The sequence below is a fragment of the Dermacentor silvarum genome, chromosome 7 (genome assembly GCF_013339745.2).
Source record: "Dermacentor silvarum isolate Dsil-2018 chromosome 7, BIME_Dsil_1.4, whole genome shotgun sequence".
NCBI classification, from domain to species: Eukaryota; Metazoa; Arthropoda; class Arachnida; order Ixodida; family Ixodidae; genus Dermacentor; species Dermacentor silvarum.
In genome coordinates, this window is record NC_051160.1 from 77,218,063 (window position 1) to 77,235,843 (window position 17,781).

A 17,781-nucleotide genomic window follows, 5' to 3' on the forward strand; every position below is an offset into this window, starting at 1 on the left:
CCTTCTTGATGGGTAGAGCACTGCTGGCCGCTATCTACCAGGGGTCCGAACGGCTGCGGAAAACACTTGTTAAACTGCCCCTGCTGTGCTACAGCTGAGTAAGAAATCTTGTCCCTCAAATTAAGGGTAATACCCTGTTTCAGTGGGAAGCATTATTATCGCGAAGCATTCATGAAGCTATATTTTGTGTCTGGAACGCACCACTGTTGCCTGCAGGGTAGTCTTGCGGACCGCATTTTTCCCTGGTGAGGTGACCTCGGCACATCTGAGAGCCACGACCGAATAATGGACAATAAAACAGTGACATAAGACTAGAAAGTATGGCGGAAAGTAGATTTTAAAATTCTTTTTCAATTTTCTCGAGTATTGTACTTGTGTTTTTGAGTTATTTTTGTAATCACGTGGGATCTGAATTCGCTGAACATTCGTGACATGATGCACCATCCAGTACACGAGAAGTTCCGTGCTAAGTACAGCAAGCTTCCTCGTTTGATACAGTGCCTTATGTGCTTTTTATTAGATGATGTGGTTTTACTTAGGCTAAGATGCCACCGTATGCTGCCTAGCAGTTTAGACAAATCTTTTTTACTGATGTTGGTCAACAACTTGAAGGACGTCACCAGTGCCGACTTTCGTGGCTCTGTAACTGGGGCCTGGTTCATGGATAATACGTTTAGAGAAAAGAAGGTGAGAGCGTTCGTTCAGTCTTCTTTAGGTTTTAACAACGTGTATAGTAGAAACCTGAAAAGAGATGTCTTTTTTTTGGGACAGGAAAATCACAAACTTCACAACGCGCCATTTTTCCCTAAGAGGGCTATGACGTGCAAAAGGAAGGACGTTGAAGCCATATTGTTACGGAGTGATCCGTACATAGATCAAGGCGAGGCTCAGCAGAACGATGAAAGTGACAATTATGCGGGACACCTCAGCATGGCCTATGGCACTCCAGCTATCTGGTCCTGCGTTTCTCTGTAAGTACTTTGTAAATATATATTTCGCCTATCTCTCCCTTCCGTCACACTTTAGTGGAGGTGTGGGGTACCTCACACTTCCACCAAAGTGTGACGGAAGCGAGAGATAAGGCGAAATGTATATTTATAAAATATTTACAGAGAAACGCAGGACCAGATGTGGGGTACCTCACACCTCACAAAGAAACTCGTCAGCGGCCACCGTTTTCTACGTCTGCCTGCAATGGCGAAAGCTATGGCGCAAGATATGGCTCCTCCATCAGCGTCCACCACTTTAACGATTCCGCTTGTACACAGCCGGGACCGTTGCATGCTCTGCGGTTCCCGCGAAGTGGACGTTGAGGACTGGCAGGCGGAATATGTACGCGTGAGCGCTACCACCTTACTCCAATGTTGGCAAATATGACATTGCAGCGACGCGACTATTGACTCCAGAGCTGATGAACAAGACTGCTCACGTGCATGTAGCGCGAAAAAAAAGCACACGCTAGCGCTCTCGACCTGATTGATCGTGGTATCTGCCACTACCAAGATCCCCGCGGCGCTGGCTGTCTATATCAACCATGGCCACGGCGGCTACCTCTTCGCGCCGCCTCCCGCAATATATTATCTAACAGGCACTGCGAGAGTACGATAACCACGGAGGTGAGCTCCGCGGCTACGACTGCTGCAGAAAAACCACGAGGCTTGTTTTAGAGGCCCGTTGGAAGGAAGATCGCCGCGAAGATATTTACGTCGCGTGCGCAGACATCTGTGCCGTAAAGCCAATGCGGAAATAGAAAAGGCCAGCCGGGTTGGGAACATTCCTGAGAGATCGCAGATGGCACACCTCTTCAACCTTTAATGTGCAAGAATTATTGAACAGTTGACGCCATTATAAAGAAGTGCCCGCGGATTCAGCAGGCGAAAAGCCGGCGCATTATTCAGGCGTTTATTAGTTTTCGCAACCTGCGCCAACATCCCCTTGCGAATACTACGCGACAACACAGCCGCCACCTTCTGGCGACTATGTTGGCCTGTCATCTGCTTCACTACGTCGCTACTTGTGAACGCCGCCAATGCCTTTAGCGATCTGCAGCGCTGCTTGCTGGCCAGCTACAACCTATCAATATCCACGCAGAATCATTATTTTGTGTTGGCCTAGACCCCTTATCCCATTGGCTGCGTCCACCTCGTGGTATAAATTAGTTGCAGTCACTACGGACTACACCACTCGCTTCGATTTCACCAGGGTATTGCCGACAAGTTCTTCTACAGATGTTGCTGATTGCTCTACAACGTCAATCTCTTTCATCGAGCCCCAAAGCAGCTCCTCATCGACCACTTCAGGCACTTATTTTGAAGGGTGGTGGATGATATGCTTCGTGCCTGCTCCACTTACCACAACCTCACGAGCGCTTATCATCCACAGATAATGAACGGACCGCGCAACTGAACCAGACCCTGAGATGCAGTAAACGTACGTTTCAATTTTTTTTTTCGAAATACCCATAAAGGCCCTCCAGAAGAGGGTATTACATAGGGGGGGACAGACGAACATACTGTCACAACATTTTATGATACCGTGCTTTGTCTTTATCACCGTGCTTGGAACAGCAGGTTACTATTTGTCACCTTTCCTTATATTTCGCATGACATGACAAGATTTTCGTCGCTTTATTTACTGTTTCGCCGCCATCCTGCCTTATGATTCGAAACTCTCCTGCGTTCAACTGCTCAGTTGTCACAGCATATGGCACTGACGTCGTTGATTGACGTTCACCACAAGATGCCCGTTATCGACTCTCTGCGTCGCAAGTATCCCAGTAGAATCTTTATGGCAGCCGCCACAGAAGCGTTCAGCCGCTCCCGGATATCTAGTCCTTTTATCATCGCCATTTCGCGGCGTTGGCCAACCAGAGAAGCTTCACTCCCCTTACACTGGGTCCTACAAGGTACTACTTCAACTCGGTAACGTCAATTGCGAAATCGCTTCTATGGTCATTGCTTCTTCGACCTACCCGCTGCCGACTGACGTTCACGTTTCTAGACTAAAACCTTATCGCGCTGTTAATTAGCTATTTGCCGCCATAGAAAGCGCAGCGACGGCGCTTCAACTGCCGATGCATGAGGTTGAGGCAGGATCTGTACACTGATGAACGCGAGGTTCGGCAGAGCAAGGAAGACGACGATCATGTTGGACGCGTTCGCGGTTGGCAGTTCAGCCCTCTTGTTCTGCATTTCTCTGTACATGTTTTTGTAAATACACACTTGACTTAAATCTGGCCTCCATCACAATATTTATGCAGTTCAGATGTAATACCAATCCCCCACAACAGGATGCGTCAAAATTGTGTTAAGACAAAACTTGCCCACGCAAGCCATGCAAACCTAGCCTAACGAAATATCTTACAACCCTGGTTCGTTACCCCGAACAACTTTCACATTAACAGCCCAACAATTACGAGCTAAAGAGATAGAGCCGGCAGCACGATAGGTTTTGCAGAATAGACGAAAGGGAAAGGTGGAAGAGGCAGATAGGAAATGGAGACTACCAAGTTCCCGCAGCGAGGCAATCCGGGAGTGCCGTCTAGGTGAAGCCAAGTACAAATAGGTGCATTGCCTTCATTAAGGCCCCTAAAGACCAAATGACTCTACGTTGGCCTAACCCCCAGCATCCCTCTTTTCTTGGTCATGGTTAAGCCCCGCATGGCCCCGATTTGTTCTGGTCCGTGATGTGAAAACACACGAAGCGCCTGCTTAATGGGATGCCATTACGGAGCCCAAACGATATATTTCACAGGTCGTGCTTACATACAGTCATTACGAGGGATATTGCTTGTATTGATGCTTTTAAATACCGATAGTATTTCTTGTGTCGCAAAGGGTTGTAAAAATAAAGGCTTTTCATTCTGAGTTTGGATAAGCTCGCACGTGTCAAATACGGGCCCGCTAGAGACCGCAGATGCAAATAAAGTAATGAAAGTGTACAGCTAGCTCTGTCCCAGATAATATTTCTGATTAACTTTCAGATTTCTAAGGGTAGTATGCGTTCCGTCACGGAGAAGCATTGCGTGAAACCAGCCTAGATGAAACCAGCCACTGCTAAGTTCCAGAAATCCAGAGTACCATTCTCTTTGGGACAATCATAACTGCTTGATTCATTTATTGCGACATTGTTTGAACGCGTTCAGGTCATAAATTGTGCGCGTTATTATAAACCTTCTGAATAACTTATATTTTACTTGGATTTGTTGTCGCAACACTAGTGCAATTCAGGGTTGACGAATTCTACACGCTTGTCTGCGTTAGTTTAAAGGAAATGTGATGTCACATTTTCCTTTTCTCTAAGAAACTCATTTTAAGTCTTATTTGCATTATTCAGCCAAAAAATACTGTCCCAATCATCTTCCTGAATTGTAAGTCATTGCGTCGTCGTCGTACAGTCAGCGTGATGCCCTTATGCTCGTGGGCTCATGGGAGACCTTGGCAAGCATGTGCCTTAGCATTGTGGGCCGATACCGGATGCAGTGTATACGCATGTAGTCGAAGTCATGGAAGTCTCAAAACTACCATTATAATTTTAAATAGATGTGATTTCAGCTATATGGTGATTCACTAGATTGCTTGAATGCTAATCACGTTAACTTCGACAGTCATCGTGAGATGGGATCTGCTGTAGATTTCTTCATTCCTAAAGGTATTATTATTTTTAGCAATAGCTTTGAGTAGGAACCTTTATCAAATACCTTGGCGAAGTAAATCAGGTTCATATGTGCACAATTGTTGATTTTCTCCCGGAACGTTATGTACTATTAAAAAAAAGCTTACGATGTAGTGATAGCCCCCACGAAAAATCGCGATGAGTTGACGGTAATAAATTATGTGTGTTAAGGTAATTCGTGTGGTGCTTAGTAATGATACTTTCCAGTAACTTGGAGGAAGTACTCGTAAGATACATAGGCCTGCAATAGCCAATGTGTGATGTACCGCGGCCCTGTTTAAAAGGTAATTACCTCGTTTACAAGCTATAGGAAAGGTGCGTTGTTTAATTGAATATTCAAACATTATTTTTACTTATTTAGCAACCTACTGGCATCCCGATATAAAAAAGCTTATTTGGTATGCAGCCACGACCAGCACTTTTGGTAGCGTTATAGCGAAAAGGTGTAGGGTTCGGAACACCTTCATTAATGACGAGGTCAATTAGCGGAAGCTCGGTCTGGTGAAACTGGCAAGTTCGGGACTGTTCTATCATCGCGCGTGAGGACATGCGAAACCCGCACTAAATTTTAACTGTGCTTGCGTGCAAGATTATGAACATGTTTAGCGCTATATTTATCAGCTGTCACAGAATCTGGAAAGGGTCGGGCCACGAGCCGGAGTGAAAGTGGTGTTTTCGGCGCCCATGGAACTTTCCCGCTTGTGCAAGGTGACAGATCCCTGCAAAGAGAGGCCTTCAGGATGTTCTCGAAAACCAAGATAAATACGTCCAATGCAAACAGGCAGCTATCTATCAGATCCCACTACAGTATGGGAAACGTTTGGTTGGTCAAACTAGGTGTTAACTCAATGAACATTTGAAAGATCACAACTATATATAAAGATCAAATCACGCGCCATGGTTTCTCAGTGGCTATGGTGTTGAGCTGCGGAGCACCAGGTCGCGGGATTGAATCCCGGCCACGGCGGCCGCATTTCGATGGGGCGAAATGCGAAAACATCCGTGTGCTTAGATTTAGGTGCACGTTAAAGAACCCCAGCTGGTCCAAATTTCCGGAGTCCCCCACTACGGCCTGCGTCATAATCAGATCGTGGTTTTGGCACGTGAAACGCCACAATTTAATTTTTAATTTTATGAAGTTCAAGAAAAAAAAAACGGTGGTAGAGATTGTCTTTGCGAGAAGCATTTATTTGCATGTTCAATAGTAGGCCGGAACGAGGATAAATGCACGTGGGTAATCATAGAGGTCATGGTGATAAGACAGTTAAGTGACGATTGAATAAGCGCACCTTCCCTCTGGCTTTCCAAGAAAGCAATGGCTTACCTGTAAAAGAGGGCGCAGTGAAAGTGCGCATACCATAATATCTCTTGTATATTAGCACATGTTCTGTTTCGAAATCCATGAGTGGTAAGTAGCATTTCGTCTGTCCTGTACCCCCCCCCCCCTCCCCATCTCTGTCCGCGTCTTCTAACGCAAAACATATAATCGAAATGCATAATCAACTTGACCAAATTTCCCCCTTGTCCGTATATTAGCCTCCATTGCTTGCTCTGTGATATAGTCTCCTCTTGCAACCAGATAAATAGAAAGTCTGAACTAGAGCCGTTCGAGCATGTTCACTAAAAGGCGCTAAACAAGGGTTATCCTTCGGCATATCAGCTTGTGGGTCCGTAGTCTGAAGTTCGTGCCACGTGATGACTGAAACGAAAATCAATACAGGATGGTTGATACTTCTGTTAAAAGAAAGTGATCATAACACGAAATTGAAGTTTGTACTTTAGGAGGCAGTGGCAGCATTGTTGCACATTCTGCACACTGTTTTACTAATTACAGTTTCCCTGGAAGGGTGAAGTAATAACGGAAATGGCAAGCACGTGAAGTATGTGCCTGGCATGCTCGCTAAACAGCACCCCAGACGCTACCAGGAATCGTCTATATTCAGCACGATTATAAGCGCGTATGTGGCGAAATTGTGTCATTACAGCTGCGGCGACAACGCACGCGAGCGCACATACGCGTGTTCAAAGGTAAGCAGACGCGCTAAATTCCCCTGAGCCACCGCCGTGATTGGTGATGGTTGTCGGTGATCACCTTCAAAAAATGGAAGGGAAGTTTATTTATACAAAAACATATTAACCAGAAAAGGTTTCATAATAACCGGGATTATTTCACGCTCGTTTCAAAGGCTACTCACTTCGACAAGGATGCATTCGAGCAATGTATCTAAGTCCAGAAACAATATAGCGTTTGGAAAGTTACATACTTTTCGAGTAGAACCGCAAAAAGAGTATCGAACGCTGTCGCCCGTAAGCGCTAGCCGAGTTAGACCGCAAGAAACTTCCAAAGCACTATCAAATTTGCTCCCCTTAGAATTGTCAACGCTACCGGCCACGTTGTTCACGAAAATTACTCAGTGATAAAAGAAATGACACCAGCATATCACATTCACAACAAATATACATCATTAAGAGCACCATTACGATAATAAAAAAATTCTACTCTTTCAAATGACTACTTTCATAACCATTAAGCGGGCATAAAACGGCAAAGTGTGACTGTAGACGAATTCGAGGCACTACCTTCTTTACAACCATTATGGGTTTAGTGGCTGCGGCCAATTTTCCCTGCGAAATTACTCAGTGAAAAAAGAAATGACGGCTAAAATTTTCCATTGGAAGAAATATGCGTCAAAAGAGGACAATTTTTTAAATAAAGTAACCCTTTGTAATCTTTACACGCGTACTTTCTCAAGGGTGCAAAAACGGGCAATGAATCGCCATTTCTCGAACTAGCATGATGGTGATTGCATGACGTACGTACGTACATACATAGGACACGTTTTCGGTGAAGCCCGGCATTAAACACGTGCCAGAGTCAGTTAGTTTTTAGTTACTGCGCAAACATAACCATAGGAAACATATTGGGAAAGTTTAGTGTTAGTGGTGCTGTTAAAATAATTACGGTTTATGGTAGGAAACTAGGAAACTCTCGAACAAAAATATCTCAGTGCAGTGCAGCCTATATGCCCACCTACAAGAACATTTTTCATTTCTTTCACTGATAGTAAAACAGTCATCTATTGAATACATGCTTAATCCTAGCATATATTTGCATAGTTTACAAATATGCGCGTGTAGGCACAACCACTATGCTGCAGCTTAGTTTATGCATACTCACCTTAGCCTATTCCCTTTTGAGTGCATTCACAGTGACAAATGGAATATATTTAGTTCGGTGATAGTGTCAACCACTACTTTCTGACACAAAAGCTGTGCAGTATCAAAAAAAAATCTTAAGAGAACTAATTGCGTCCGAGACTTAAAATTTCTGCGGGATTATAGGGTGTGCTGAGGGTGGTAAGTGAGCAAAGTTGGATAGTGTGGGAGTTAAATTCCAGTTTATATAGAAAAACCCATCTTCTCTCGCTACTTGGATGCCTAAAATTATGCCTGGTGTCCGGGAACACCACAACGTTGCAACACGCGTATAATACAAGTGGGAGGGATTGTTATATGTTATGTCTAGTGTAAGGAAGAATACGAACGCCATAGCGGGTCACGCTCTCCAGTCATTTCTTGTCTAATAAACGCCTTTACAGTAGTAATGGTTTATATTGCTTGGGGTTATTTAGGCGTCTTAAATATAGCGGTTAAATCCTGATTGCGCACCATTTATGACAGCGAACTTAGCGGGTAGTTTGCTTTATTTAGTATGATAACTGAATGTGACATGATTTTCACCACATTTAGCGTGGTCATAATAAAACTAATATGCACTAATTCTGGTGGGATCATGTACTAACTCATACATAACTCAATCTGCAGCTTATTTGCAGTTTGAAAACATATCTGGCATGTCATGCGGCTCAAAGTTAAAATTTGTGTAGTATTCATACCCTATGTAAATATTCACTCAAAACTTTTATTTGAAGCCCGTTGAATGTCCCCCCCCCCCAACCCCTCCATCCTAGCGAGCTGATTTTGACACCTAATTTGTATTTCGTAGATATACTGGTAAAGATAAGGATATGTGCTTTTAAAAAGGCTCTGAAACAGTTTTTATGGAGCTCAAGAGATGCATTTGAAATTAAAAAAAATACTCTTTCACATACACTTTGCAGAAAAAAATAGTTACCTGCGCTTATTAGAAGCCGAGCTAGTTAAATTTACTACACAGTAAGCTGACCAAGCATCAGGAGATCACCAGGCGCAGGTTACAGACACACTCATACAGGGACCCCTACGTATACTCCTACAATTCCCCGGACAGAGTAAGTCCGTACTGTCACCTGTGCAGCGAGCTAGCTACGCTCATTCACATGACTGCGAGGAGTATCCCCTTCCTCACGATTTCCTGGCCTCTCCCTCACCTTCATCGTGGCTGGAGGTGCTGCTCAACTCCAGCCCGGACATCCAACTCGGGTCCGTGCAGCGAGCTGAAAATGTAGCTGTCACGCATTGCCTGGTGGCAATCCGGCCTTCCTGATGAGCCCATGAATTATCTCCCCACTCTGACGAATAAAGTTGTCGCTCCCTCTGGCTGCTTGCGTTTTCTAAGCGTTACTTCCCTGCGCAAGCTCTCGCCTCCGTTCTAACTGCGCCTTGCTAAGGCTAGAGACAGTAAAGTAACACTATCTAAGGCCAAATCGAAACGCGCCAAGTGGCTCAACGCGCCTGCTTGCCAGTGTTCAATGCATAATAGTGTTCTGTACTGCTTGTCGCTGCATGCGTCCTTGGGGTAATGGTTTCAACATCGGGCTTCTATACTAGATTTCAGGTGTTCTAACTCTGCCGTCGGACAATTATGTGCTGTTTATTGATAAAACATTACTTCGTTTAAAATAGTGATTTTACGAAGCAGTTTGAAGCAAGAAGGACGAAGTTTAGGCAAATATATGTGCTAACCATCACTCCCATGCATATGCTGGCTGACAAAATATCGCGTCGGAAGTTCGTGCACCATTAAGTAGGTGGCAGTGAGCATAAAGAAGTTCTTATTATACAGAAAATCAACTATTCAATCATATATGGCGGTACGGATATTTTTGGACATCAAACAAGAGCTCCAGCGGAACTGTGCAACAAATGACTCCAAATTCCTAGCCGAAGAATGCTACGCTAGAACAAATAAGCACAAACTTAGGTGTCTAGGCTTGCGGTGCCCTTGGTGGGGACCTTGGCGAAACTGCGCCGTGACAAAAAATGGCCGACGCCGCAAAGAGTAAAATCAAGGCGACACAAATGCTCCAATTGATGGCAAATTTATCAGGGAGGTGTCTGTAAACGAAGTAAATTAATGGCGTTGAAAAGACAGTTTGGTACATTAAATCTCGGTGGGAGTCGAACGCAGGCCTCCTGGGTGCGAGACGTGCACGCTTCACTGAAACCGCATTTTTTTATTATATTGTCACGTAGTAGTGACGCTGAAGAAAACAGTCGTAAAACAGTGTACGACGAAACGGGTTGTTTATTGGGCGAACCTGTGCCCACAAAAGCAAGGTACACTCAAAGCACAACGATAGCGGCGAACACAGTCGGCGATCGTCAAAAAATCTGTTCTGCGGCGAAACGCGTCGGCTTTTATACCTGAGTCATCGAAGGTTCTAGATTAATCCCTGATGCCCGCGTGTCTTCCAGAAAGTTCTAGACAATTCGCGTCAGTCATGCAATCAGATAACAGAAGCGTCGGTGAAAACAGGCAATGGAAAGAAGCATCGATAATGTTCTAGAAACTTCCGATACAGGCGCGTCCTGCGCCGAGCGATAACGTTTAACATTTGTTAGCCGGTGGAAAGCGGCCACCGGTGAAAGATAAACATGTATACGTGTCAATACCCTCCCCTTAAAAAGCATCGTCCCGATGCTACAAACAAATGTGAAAGCGTATATAAACAAAACCACGCGTAATAAAGAAAAAAAAAGTAACAAAGTACCTAAGTTCGTCAGCGGGCGTAGAAAGGTTTAAGACGCACCACATGGATGACTTCAGGTCGTGCCCGGCGACGCTGTGATTGCGAAATGCCGTCTGGCACGACCTCATAGTCCAGTGCGCCAATACGTCGGATAATCTTGTAGGGTCCGAAATAGCGACGCAACAGTTTCTCGCTAAGTCCTCGTCGGCGAATCGGAGTCCAGACCCAAACACGGTCGCCGGGCTGGTACTCGACGTAGCGTCGTCGTAGATTGTAGTGTCGGCTGTCGGTCCTCTGCTGGTTCTTGATGCGCAGGCGGGCGAGCTGTCGACCTTCTTCGGCACGCTGCAAATAAGTGGCAACGTCGAGATTTTCTTCGTCAGCGACGTCTGGTAGCATAGCGTCAAGCGTCGTTGCCGGGTTCCTTCCGTAGACCAGGTTGAACGGCGTCATGTGCGTCGTTTCTTGCACGGCCGTGTTGTATGCGAAGGTCACGTACGGAAGGATGGCATCCCACGTCTTGTGTTCGACGTCGACGTACATTGCCAGCATGTCGGCGATGGTCTTATTTAGGCGCTCGGTAAGGCCATTCGTCTGCTGGTGGTAGGCGGTGGTGCGGCGATGGCTTGTCTGGCTGTACCGCAGAATGGCTTGAGTTAGTTCTGCCGTAAAGGCCGTGCCTCTGTCGGTGATGAGGACTTCTGGGGCGCCGTGACGCAGGAGGATGTTCTCAACGAAGATTCGGGCTACCTCGGCGGCACTGCCTTTGGGCAAGGCTTTTGTTTCAGCGTAGCGGGTGAGGTAGTCCGTAGCGACGACGATCCATTTATTCCCGGACGTCGACGTCGGAAAAGGCCCCAGTAAGTCCATCCCGATCTGCTGGAACGGTCGGCGAGGTGGCTCGATTGGCTGTAGAAGTCCGGCTGGCCTTGTCGGCGGTGTTTTGCGTCGCTGACAGTCTCGGCATGTCCTTACGTAATGGGCGACGTCGGCAGAGAGGTGAGGCCAGTAGTATTTTTCTTGTATCCTCGCGAGAGTGCGTGAAAAACCGAGATGTCCAGCCGTTGGGTCGTCATGGAGAGCTTGCAGAACCTCTGAACGCAATGCTGAGGGTACCACGAGGAGGTAGTTGGCTCGGAGAGGCGAGAAGTTCTTCTTTAGGAGAATGTCGTTTTGCAAGAAAAACGACGCCAATCCTCGCCTGAACACCTTCGGCACAATGACGGTCTTGCCTTCCAGGTAGTCTACAAGGCTCCTGAGTTCCGGGTCGGCTCGTTGTTGTTCGGCGAATTCGTCGGCACTGATGGGTCCCAAGAAAGTGTCGTCATCCTGGTCGTCTTGTGGCGGCGGTTCGACGGGGGCGCGAGACAAACAATCGGCGTCAGAGTGCTTTCGCCCGGACTTGTAAACGACGGTGATGTCCAATGCTTGAAGTCTCAGGCTCCAGCGTGCGAGGCGACCTGAAGGATCCTTCAAGTTAGCTAGCCAACACAAGGCGTGGTGGTCGCTCACAACTTTAAAGGGCCTGCCATAGAGGTAGGGGCGCAACTTTGATGTAGCCCAGATGATGGCGAGGCACTCCTTTTCTGTTGTGGAATAATTTGCTTCCGCCTTCGATAGCGACCGGATAGCGTAACTTACAACCCTTTCTAGTCCGTCAGTCCTCTGCACAAGCACGGCGCCGAGTCCTACGCTGCTTGCGTCGGTGTGGACTTCCGTATCGGCGTTTTCGTCGAAATGCGCAAGTATTGGCGGCGATTGCAGGCGTCGCTTCAGTTCTTCGAATGCTTCGACTTGCGGCGTCTCCCACTTGAACTCGACGTCGGCCTTCGTGAGATACGTCAGTGGCTCAGCGATCCGTGAGAAATTCTTGACGAAGCGCCTGTAATAGGCGCACAGTCCAAGAAACCTACGCACTGCCTTCTTGTCAGCGGGCGGAGGAAAGTTGGAGATGGCCGCAGTTTTCTGAGGGTCGGGGCGCACTCCAGACTTGTTGATGACGTGGCCCAAAAACAAGAGCTCCTCATATGCGAAGCGGCACTTTTCGGGCTTTAACGTGAGTCCGGAGGTTTTGATTGCTTGAAGAACTGTTTCAAGGCGCCGCAGGTGTTCTTCGAAGCTTGAGGCAAACACAACGACGTCGTCCAAATAGACGAGGCAAGTCTGCCACTTCAAGCCTGCCAGTACTGTATCCATGACGCGTTGGAAAGTCGCAGGTGCCGAGCAAAGACCAAACGGCATGACCTTGAACTCGAACAGTCCGTCTGGTGTTATAAAGGCAGTCTTCTCCCGGTCCCTCTGGTCGACTTCGATTTGCCAGTAGCCGGTTTTGAGGTCCATCGACGAAAAATACTTTGCGTTGTAGAGTCGATCCAAGGCGTCGTCAATCCGTGGGAGGGGGTATACGTCCTTCTTCGTGATCTTGTTGAGCCGACGATAATCGACGCAGAAACGTAGGGTTCCATCCTTCTTCTTCACTAACACCACGGGGGACGCCCACGGACTCTTGGACGGCTGGATGATGTCGTCGCGTAGCATTTCGTCGACTTGGTGCCTTATGGCTTCACGTTCGCGCGCCGAAACACGGTACGGGCTCTGACGGAGTGGGCGGACATTTTCGTCGGTGATGATGCGGTGCTTGGCGACAGGGGTTTGTCGAACTTTTGACGACGACGAGAAGCAGTCCTTGTATTGCAGGAGCAGAGCTTTTAGTTGTTCTTTCTTATGCCTGGGAAGGTTCTGATTGACGTCGAAAGTTGGCTCAGGTATTATAGTCGTCGTTGCAGGTGCACTGGAATCCGTGAAGGCGAAAGCACTGCTGGCTTGTACTATTTCGTCGATGTAGGCGACCGTGGTGCCTTTGTTAATGTGCTTATATTCGGGGCTGAAGTTCGTGAGCATCACCCTTGCTTTCCCTGCACGTAGCTCAGCTATGCCTCTAGCGACGCAAATTTCACGGTCGAGCAGTAAGTGATGATCGCCCTCGATGACGCCTTCCATGTCTGCAGGCCCTTCGGTACCGACGGAAATCATTACGCTGGAGCGCGGCGGAACGGTGACTTGTTCTTCAAGCACATTCAAGGCATGGTAACTGATGATTGTATCGGGCGGTATCGCTTTGTGTGTTGAAAGCGTTATCAACTTGGACCTTAAGTCGATGACTGCACCATGTTGGTTTAGAAAGTCCATGCCTAGGATGACGTCCCTGGAGCAGTGCGGCAGGATTACGAAGCTCGCCGGGTAAGTGCGGTTGTTTACCGTGACTCGCGCTGTGCAGATTCCAGCCGGCGTTATTAGGTGACCTCCCGCTGTCCGTATATCGGGTCCTTGCCAGGCCGTCTTCACCTTCTTTAACTTGGCGGCGAACGCGCCACTGAAAACTGAATAGTCGGCGCCAGTGTCGACGAGAGCGGTGACGTTATGACCATCGATGAGCACGTCTAGATCGGTAGACCGGCGTCTGGCGTTGCGGTTGATTCGTGGCGTCGGATCACGGCTGCGTCGGCTTGCTCTGGTGCTGCTACGTCGCGTCGGAAGGTCTTCGTTCGGCGGCGATGTGTTGTCAAGGCTGTTGCTAGGCGGCGTGCTGATATCTCGTCGTGATGATTCGCGAATCGTCGTCGTCGTCGGCGGCGGATGATCTTCGGCATTGCGTCGTACAGCAACCGCACCTCCATCGGTTGCTGCTTTTAGTTTCCCGGGTATGGGCTGGGAGATCGGCCCCGGGTTGGGCCGGCATACAGGCGGCGATGCGGCGAGATGTAGCGGCCTGGTGACGGCGAGCGTGAGGGTCGTCGTGGTTGCCACTGGGCTCCGGCAAGGTAGTCGGCGATGTCACGTGGTCGCTCGCCAAGCTGTGGACGTGGCGCGTTGACGGCGAACCCTCGTAGGCCCATCTCGCGGTATGGGCATCGGCGGTAGACATGGCCGGCTTCCCCGCAGTGATAGCAGAGCGGGCGGTGGTCGGGGGCGCGCCAAATGTCCGTCTTCCGCTGGTAGCTGCGCTGGGCGACGGGCGGGCGTGCTGGCGGCGGCGGCGGTGGACGACGGAACTGCGGCGTTATGGGGCCCTGGTGCGAGCGTGAAGGAGGGCCTTGACGACGGGCAACGGCGGCGTAAGTCAGCGCTTCCGGCTGGGGTTGCGGCGATTGCGGCTGCACATCAGGAACTCCAAGTGAGCGCTGAACTTCTTCTTTGACGACGTCGGCGATAGATGCCACTTGAGGCTGCGACCTGGGAAAGAGCTTCTGCAGCTCCTCGCGAACGACTGCTCTGATGGTGTCGCGCAGGTCGTCGGCGCCTAGCGCTTGAGCATCGGCGTAATTGGTCAGGGCACGGCGGTTGTATTGCTTGGCGCGCATTTCAAGCGTCTTCTCGATCGTTGTGGCCTCGGAAAGAAATTCGGCGACAGTCTTGGGCGGGTTGCGCATCAATCCGGTGAATAGTTGCTCTTTGACACCCCGCATCAAGAACCGAACTTTCTTTTCCTCGGACATATCGGGGTCGGCGTGGCGGAAGAGGCGAGTCATCTCCTCCGTGAAGATTGCGATGTTCTCGTTGGGCAATTGCACTCTGGTTTCTAATAAAACTTCGGCCCTTTCTTTTCGCACGACATTCGTGAAGGTCCTCACGAAGTTCTCGCGAAATAGGTCCCAAGTCACCAGGGTGGTCTCTCTGTTCTCAAACCATGTCCGAGCAGCGTCATCCAACGAAAAATAGACATGGCGCAGCTTGTCATCGTCGCTCCATTTGTTGAATGTCGCGGTCCTCTCGTACGTCTCCAGCCATGTTTCAGGGTCTTCAGCTGATGATCCACGGAAGGTCGGTGGCTCCCGAGGTTGCTGCAGCAGGATGGGGGACGCTGGGGCTGCCATTGTGGTCGTTGACTTGGCCTTGATCGATGTGGTCTTCTCGGGAAGAAGTCCGTATTCTGGCAAAAGTCCTTGCTGCCTACGGCTAGCTCGCTGGTCCTTGGCGACGTTGGTCTCGTCCTCCGGTTTCGGGCTTGGGTCGCGGCTTTGCGGGGGCGTCCGCTGCATGGACACAAAAGCACCTCCACCAGATGTCACGTAGTAGTGACGCTGAAGAAAACAGTCGTAAAACAGTGTACGACGAAACGGGTTGTTTATTGGGCGAACCTGTGCCCACAAAAGCAAGGTACACTCAAAGCACAACGATAGCGGCGAACACAGTCGGCGATCGTCGAAAAATCTGATCAGCGGCGAAACGCGTCGGCTTTTATACCTGAGTCATCGAAGGTTCTAGATTAATCCCTGATGCCCGCGTGTCTTCCAGAAAGTTCTAGACAATTCGCGTCAGTCATGCAATCAGATAACAGAAGCGTCGGTGAAAACAGGCAATGGAAAGAAGCATCGATAATGTTCTAGAAACTTCCGATACAGGCGCGTCCTGCGCCGAGCGATAACGTTTAACATTTGTTAGCCGGTGGAAAGCGGCCACCGGTGAAAGATAAACATGTATACGTGTCAATATAGATAGGGGGCCTGAGGCATAAACTATGACATTTCCAGGCAAAACCTTCGGTCTTTCTTCTTACTTTGCGAGTGTATCTTTCTGAGTATATGGTCGGTGATACCGATGAATGATTAATCGAATAAATGTTTCCCGCAGAACGATTAATCTTCATTGATCGCCTTAATCGACCTAATCGCTTAGGTTTTCGAGAGTTTGAGAGCAGAGGAGCGAGAATTTTGAAATAGTACTGCAATGGGGGCGCACAAGCAACGATGGTGAAGCTGTGGTAGAGCGACTGTCAATTGTTTCTCCGAGTTCCGAGAGATGCCGAGACCAGCGCTTCTCCTCTCTTACCCCACACCGCAGACGCCACCAAGCCGCCCGAAGCAGGAGGCTTGAAATGCCCTCGTAATTCAAGGCATACTATAGCTACCCAGCCTTTCATCGTAGTGCTACTCGCAGTCCACTAAAGACGTGGCAAATCGATAGGGTCCGAGCATATATTCTGGCATGGTGGTTGTGTGGCCACTCAAAGAAGGTGTCGGTTTAACCCACACATCCTAGTCAATTGCAATTCCTTCACTTTGCAGAACAAGGCATGTCGTTTAAATTCTCAACCAGTAACATTCCTTTGCTTAGTGCATATTGAAATTGCTTGTATATTTCAGTTGGACTTCACCTTTCACTTCTGCCATTTTTCTTATTCCTTGTTTAACTATAACGTGCAGGGATTCACTAGTGCCATGCGTCTTATTTATTTCGGCACTAAGTGCCATTTTATATCATATATTGTTTATCTTTTTCAAAAGCCACAAGTGGCAACTATATTTAGTCTTTAACAAGTTAAATATCATACTTTATTAAGCGTTTACACAGTTGTGTTTCAAACTTGGTTCCACCTCTCAAACAATAAAACAGACTTCTACAGAAGTAAATGACAGTGTTTCAACCTTCCTTATTACTCCAGTCAAACATTTCGATTAATCAATTAACCGATGAAAAACCCTGTATCGAAAGCGCGGGTATTTGATCAGAGGCTAAAATGATGAATGAATAATCGTTAATCGAATAAAACCATTTATCGACTATCCCAGTCTGAGTAGTCAACCTGGGTCACCGCATATGTACAGCTGGCCATGAGACACTGAGTATGCGTTCTTCCTTGACTTATGCCCATGAAGAGTATAAGCGCACATTCATCAGTGGCGGAGGAAACCGAAATGCGGAGCTCCGCATCCGCGTGGGTAACGGAGCCGAGATGGGCAGATGGAGCCTGCATGGGTGATGCGTCGTCTGAAAATGTGCAGACTAGAGAGTAGACGAGGCGCAAGTTCACTGGGTACACTCTCTGCAGTCATGACCCGATGCCCGTGCGTAAAATGTCGGTGATGGGCGTCCATGAAGGCCGGCGCGTGCGACAGCGTGGTCTACATAAAATGGCGACGAAGAACAGCCAGCAACGTCACCTGCGTCGGAATCGCCTGAATTGTTTGCGTCCAAACAGACGATCCAGCGGTGGCAATCTCTAGATAGCAAATGCGGACCCTAACACTATGTATGTGCTGGCTGCATGCGGTGGTAGCGATAGGGGGAGTTGGAGGCACGTTATACATGTTGTATTTTAGATACTTCCATTGCCAATGATTACAATATAACCGGTGCCTTATTCTACCGAATAAGCAAATTGTTCGAGCGTTTTCGGAGCACTAATCCGTAATTG

The 17,781-nt window shown here is 48.2% G+C and overlaps 2 protein-coding genes across 5 annotated transcripts in view; one reads left to right on the plus strand and one right to left on the minus strand.

The window, feature by feature from the left end:
• Positions 1 to 17,781, minus strand: part of LOC125946817 (uncharacterized) — a 163,367-nt gene that overhangs the window by 127,547 nt on the left and 18,039 nt on the right. The window contains exon 5 of one of the 2 annotated variants that reach the window (XM_049670902.1): positions 6,141 to 6,373. The exons of the other annotated variant lie outside the window; for it this stretch is intronic. Coding sequence (XP_049526859.1) covers positions 6,207 to 6,373 — 167 coding nt within the window. The 3' untranslated portion in view covers positions 6,141 to 6,206. Of the gene's footprint in view, positions 1 to 6,140; positions 6,374 to 17,781 lie in introns of those variants that run through there. 2 annotated transcript variants of the gene reach the window in all.
• Positions 1 to 17,781, plus strand: part of LOC119458245 (uncharacterized) — a 162,165-nt gene that overhangs the window by 16,757 nt on the left and 127,627 nt on the right. The window lies entirely within an intron of this gene.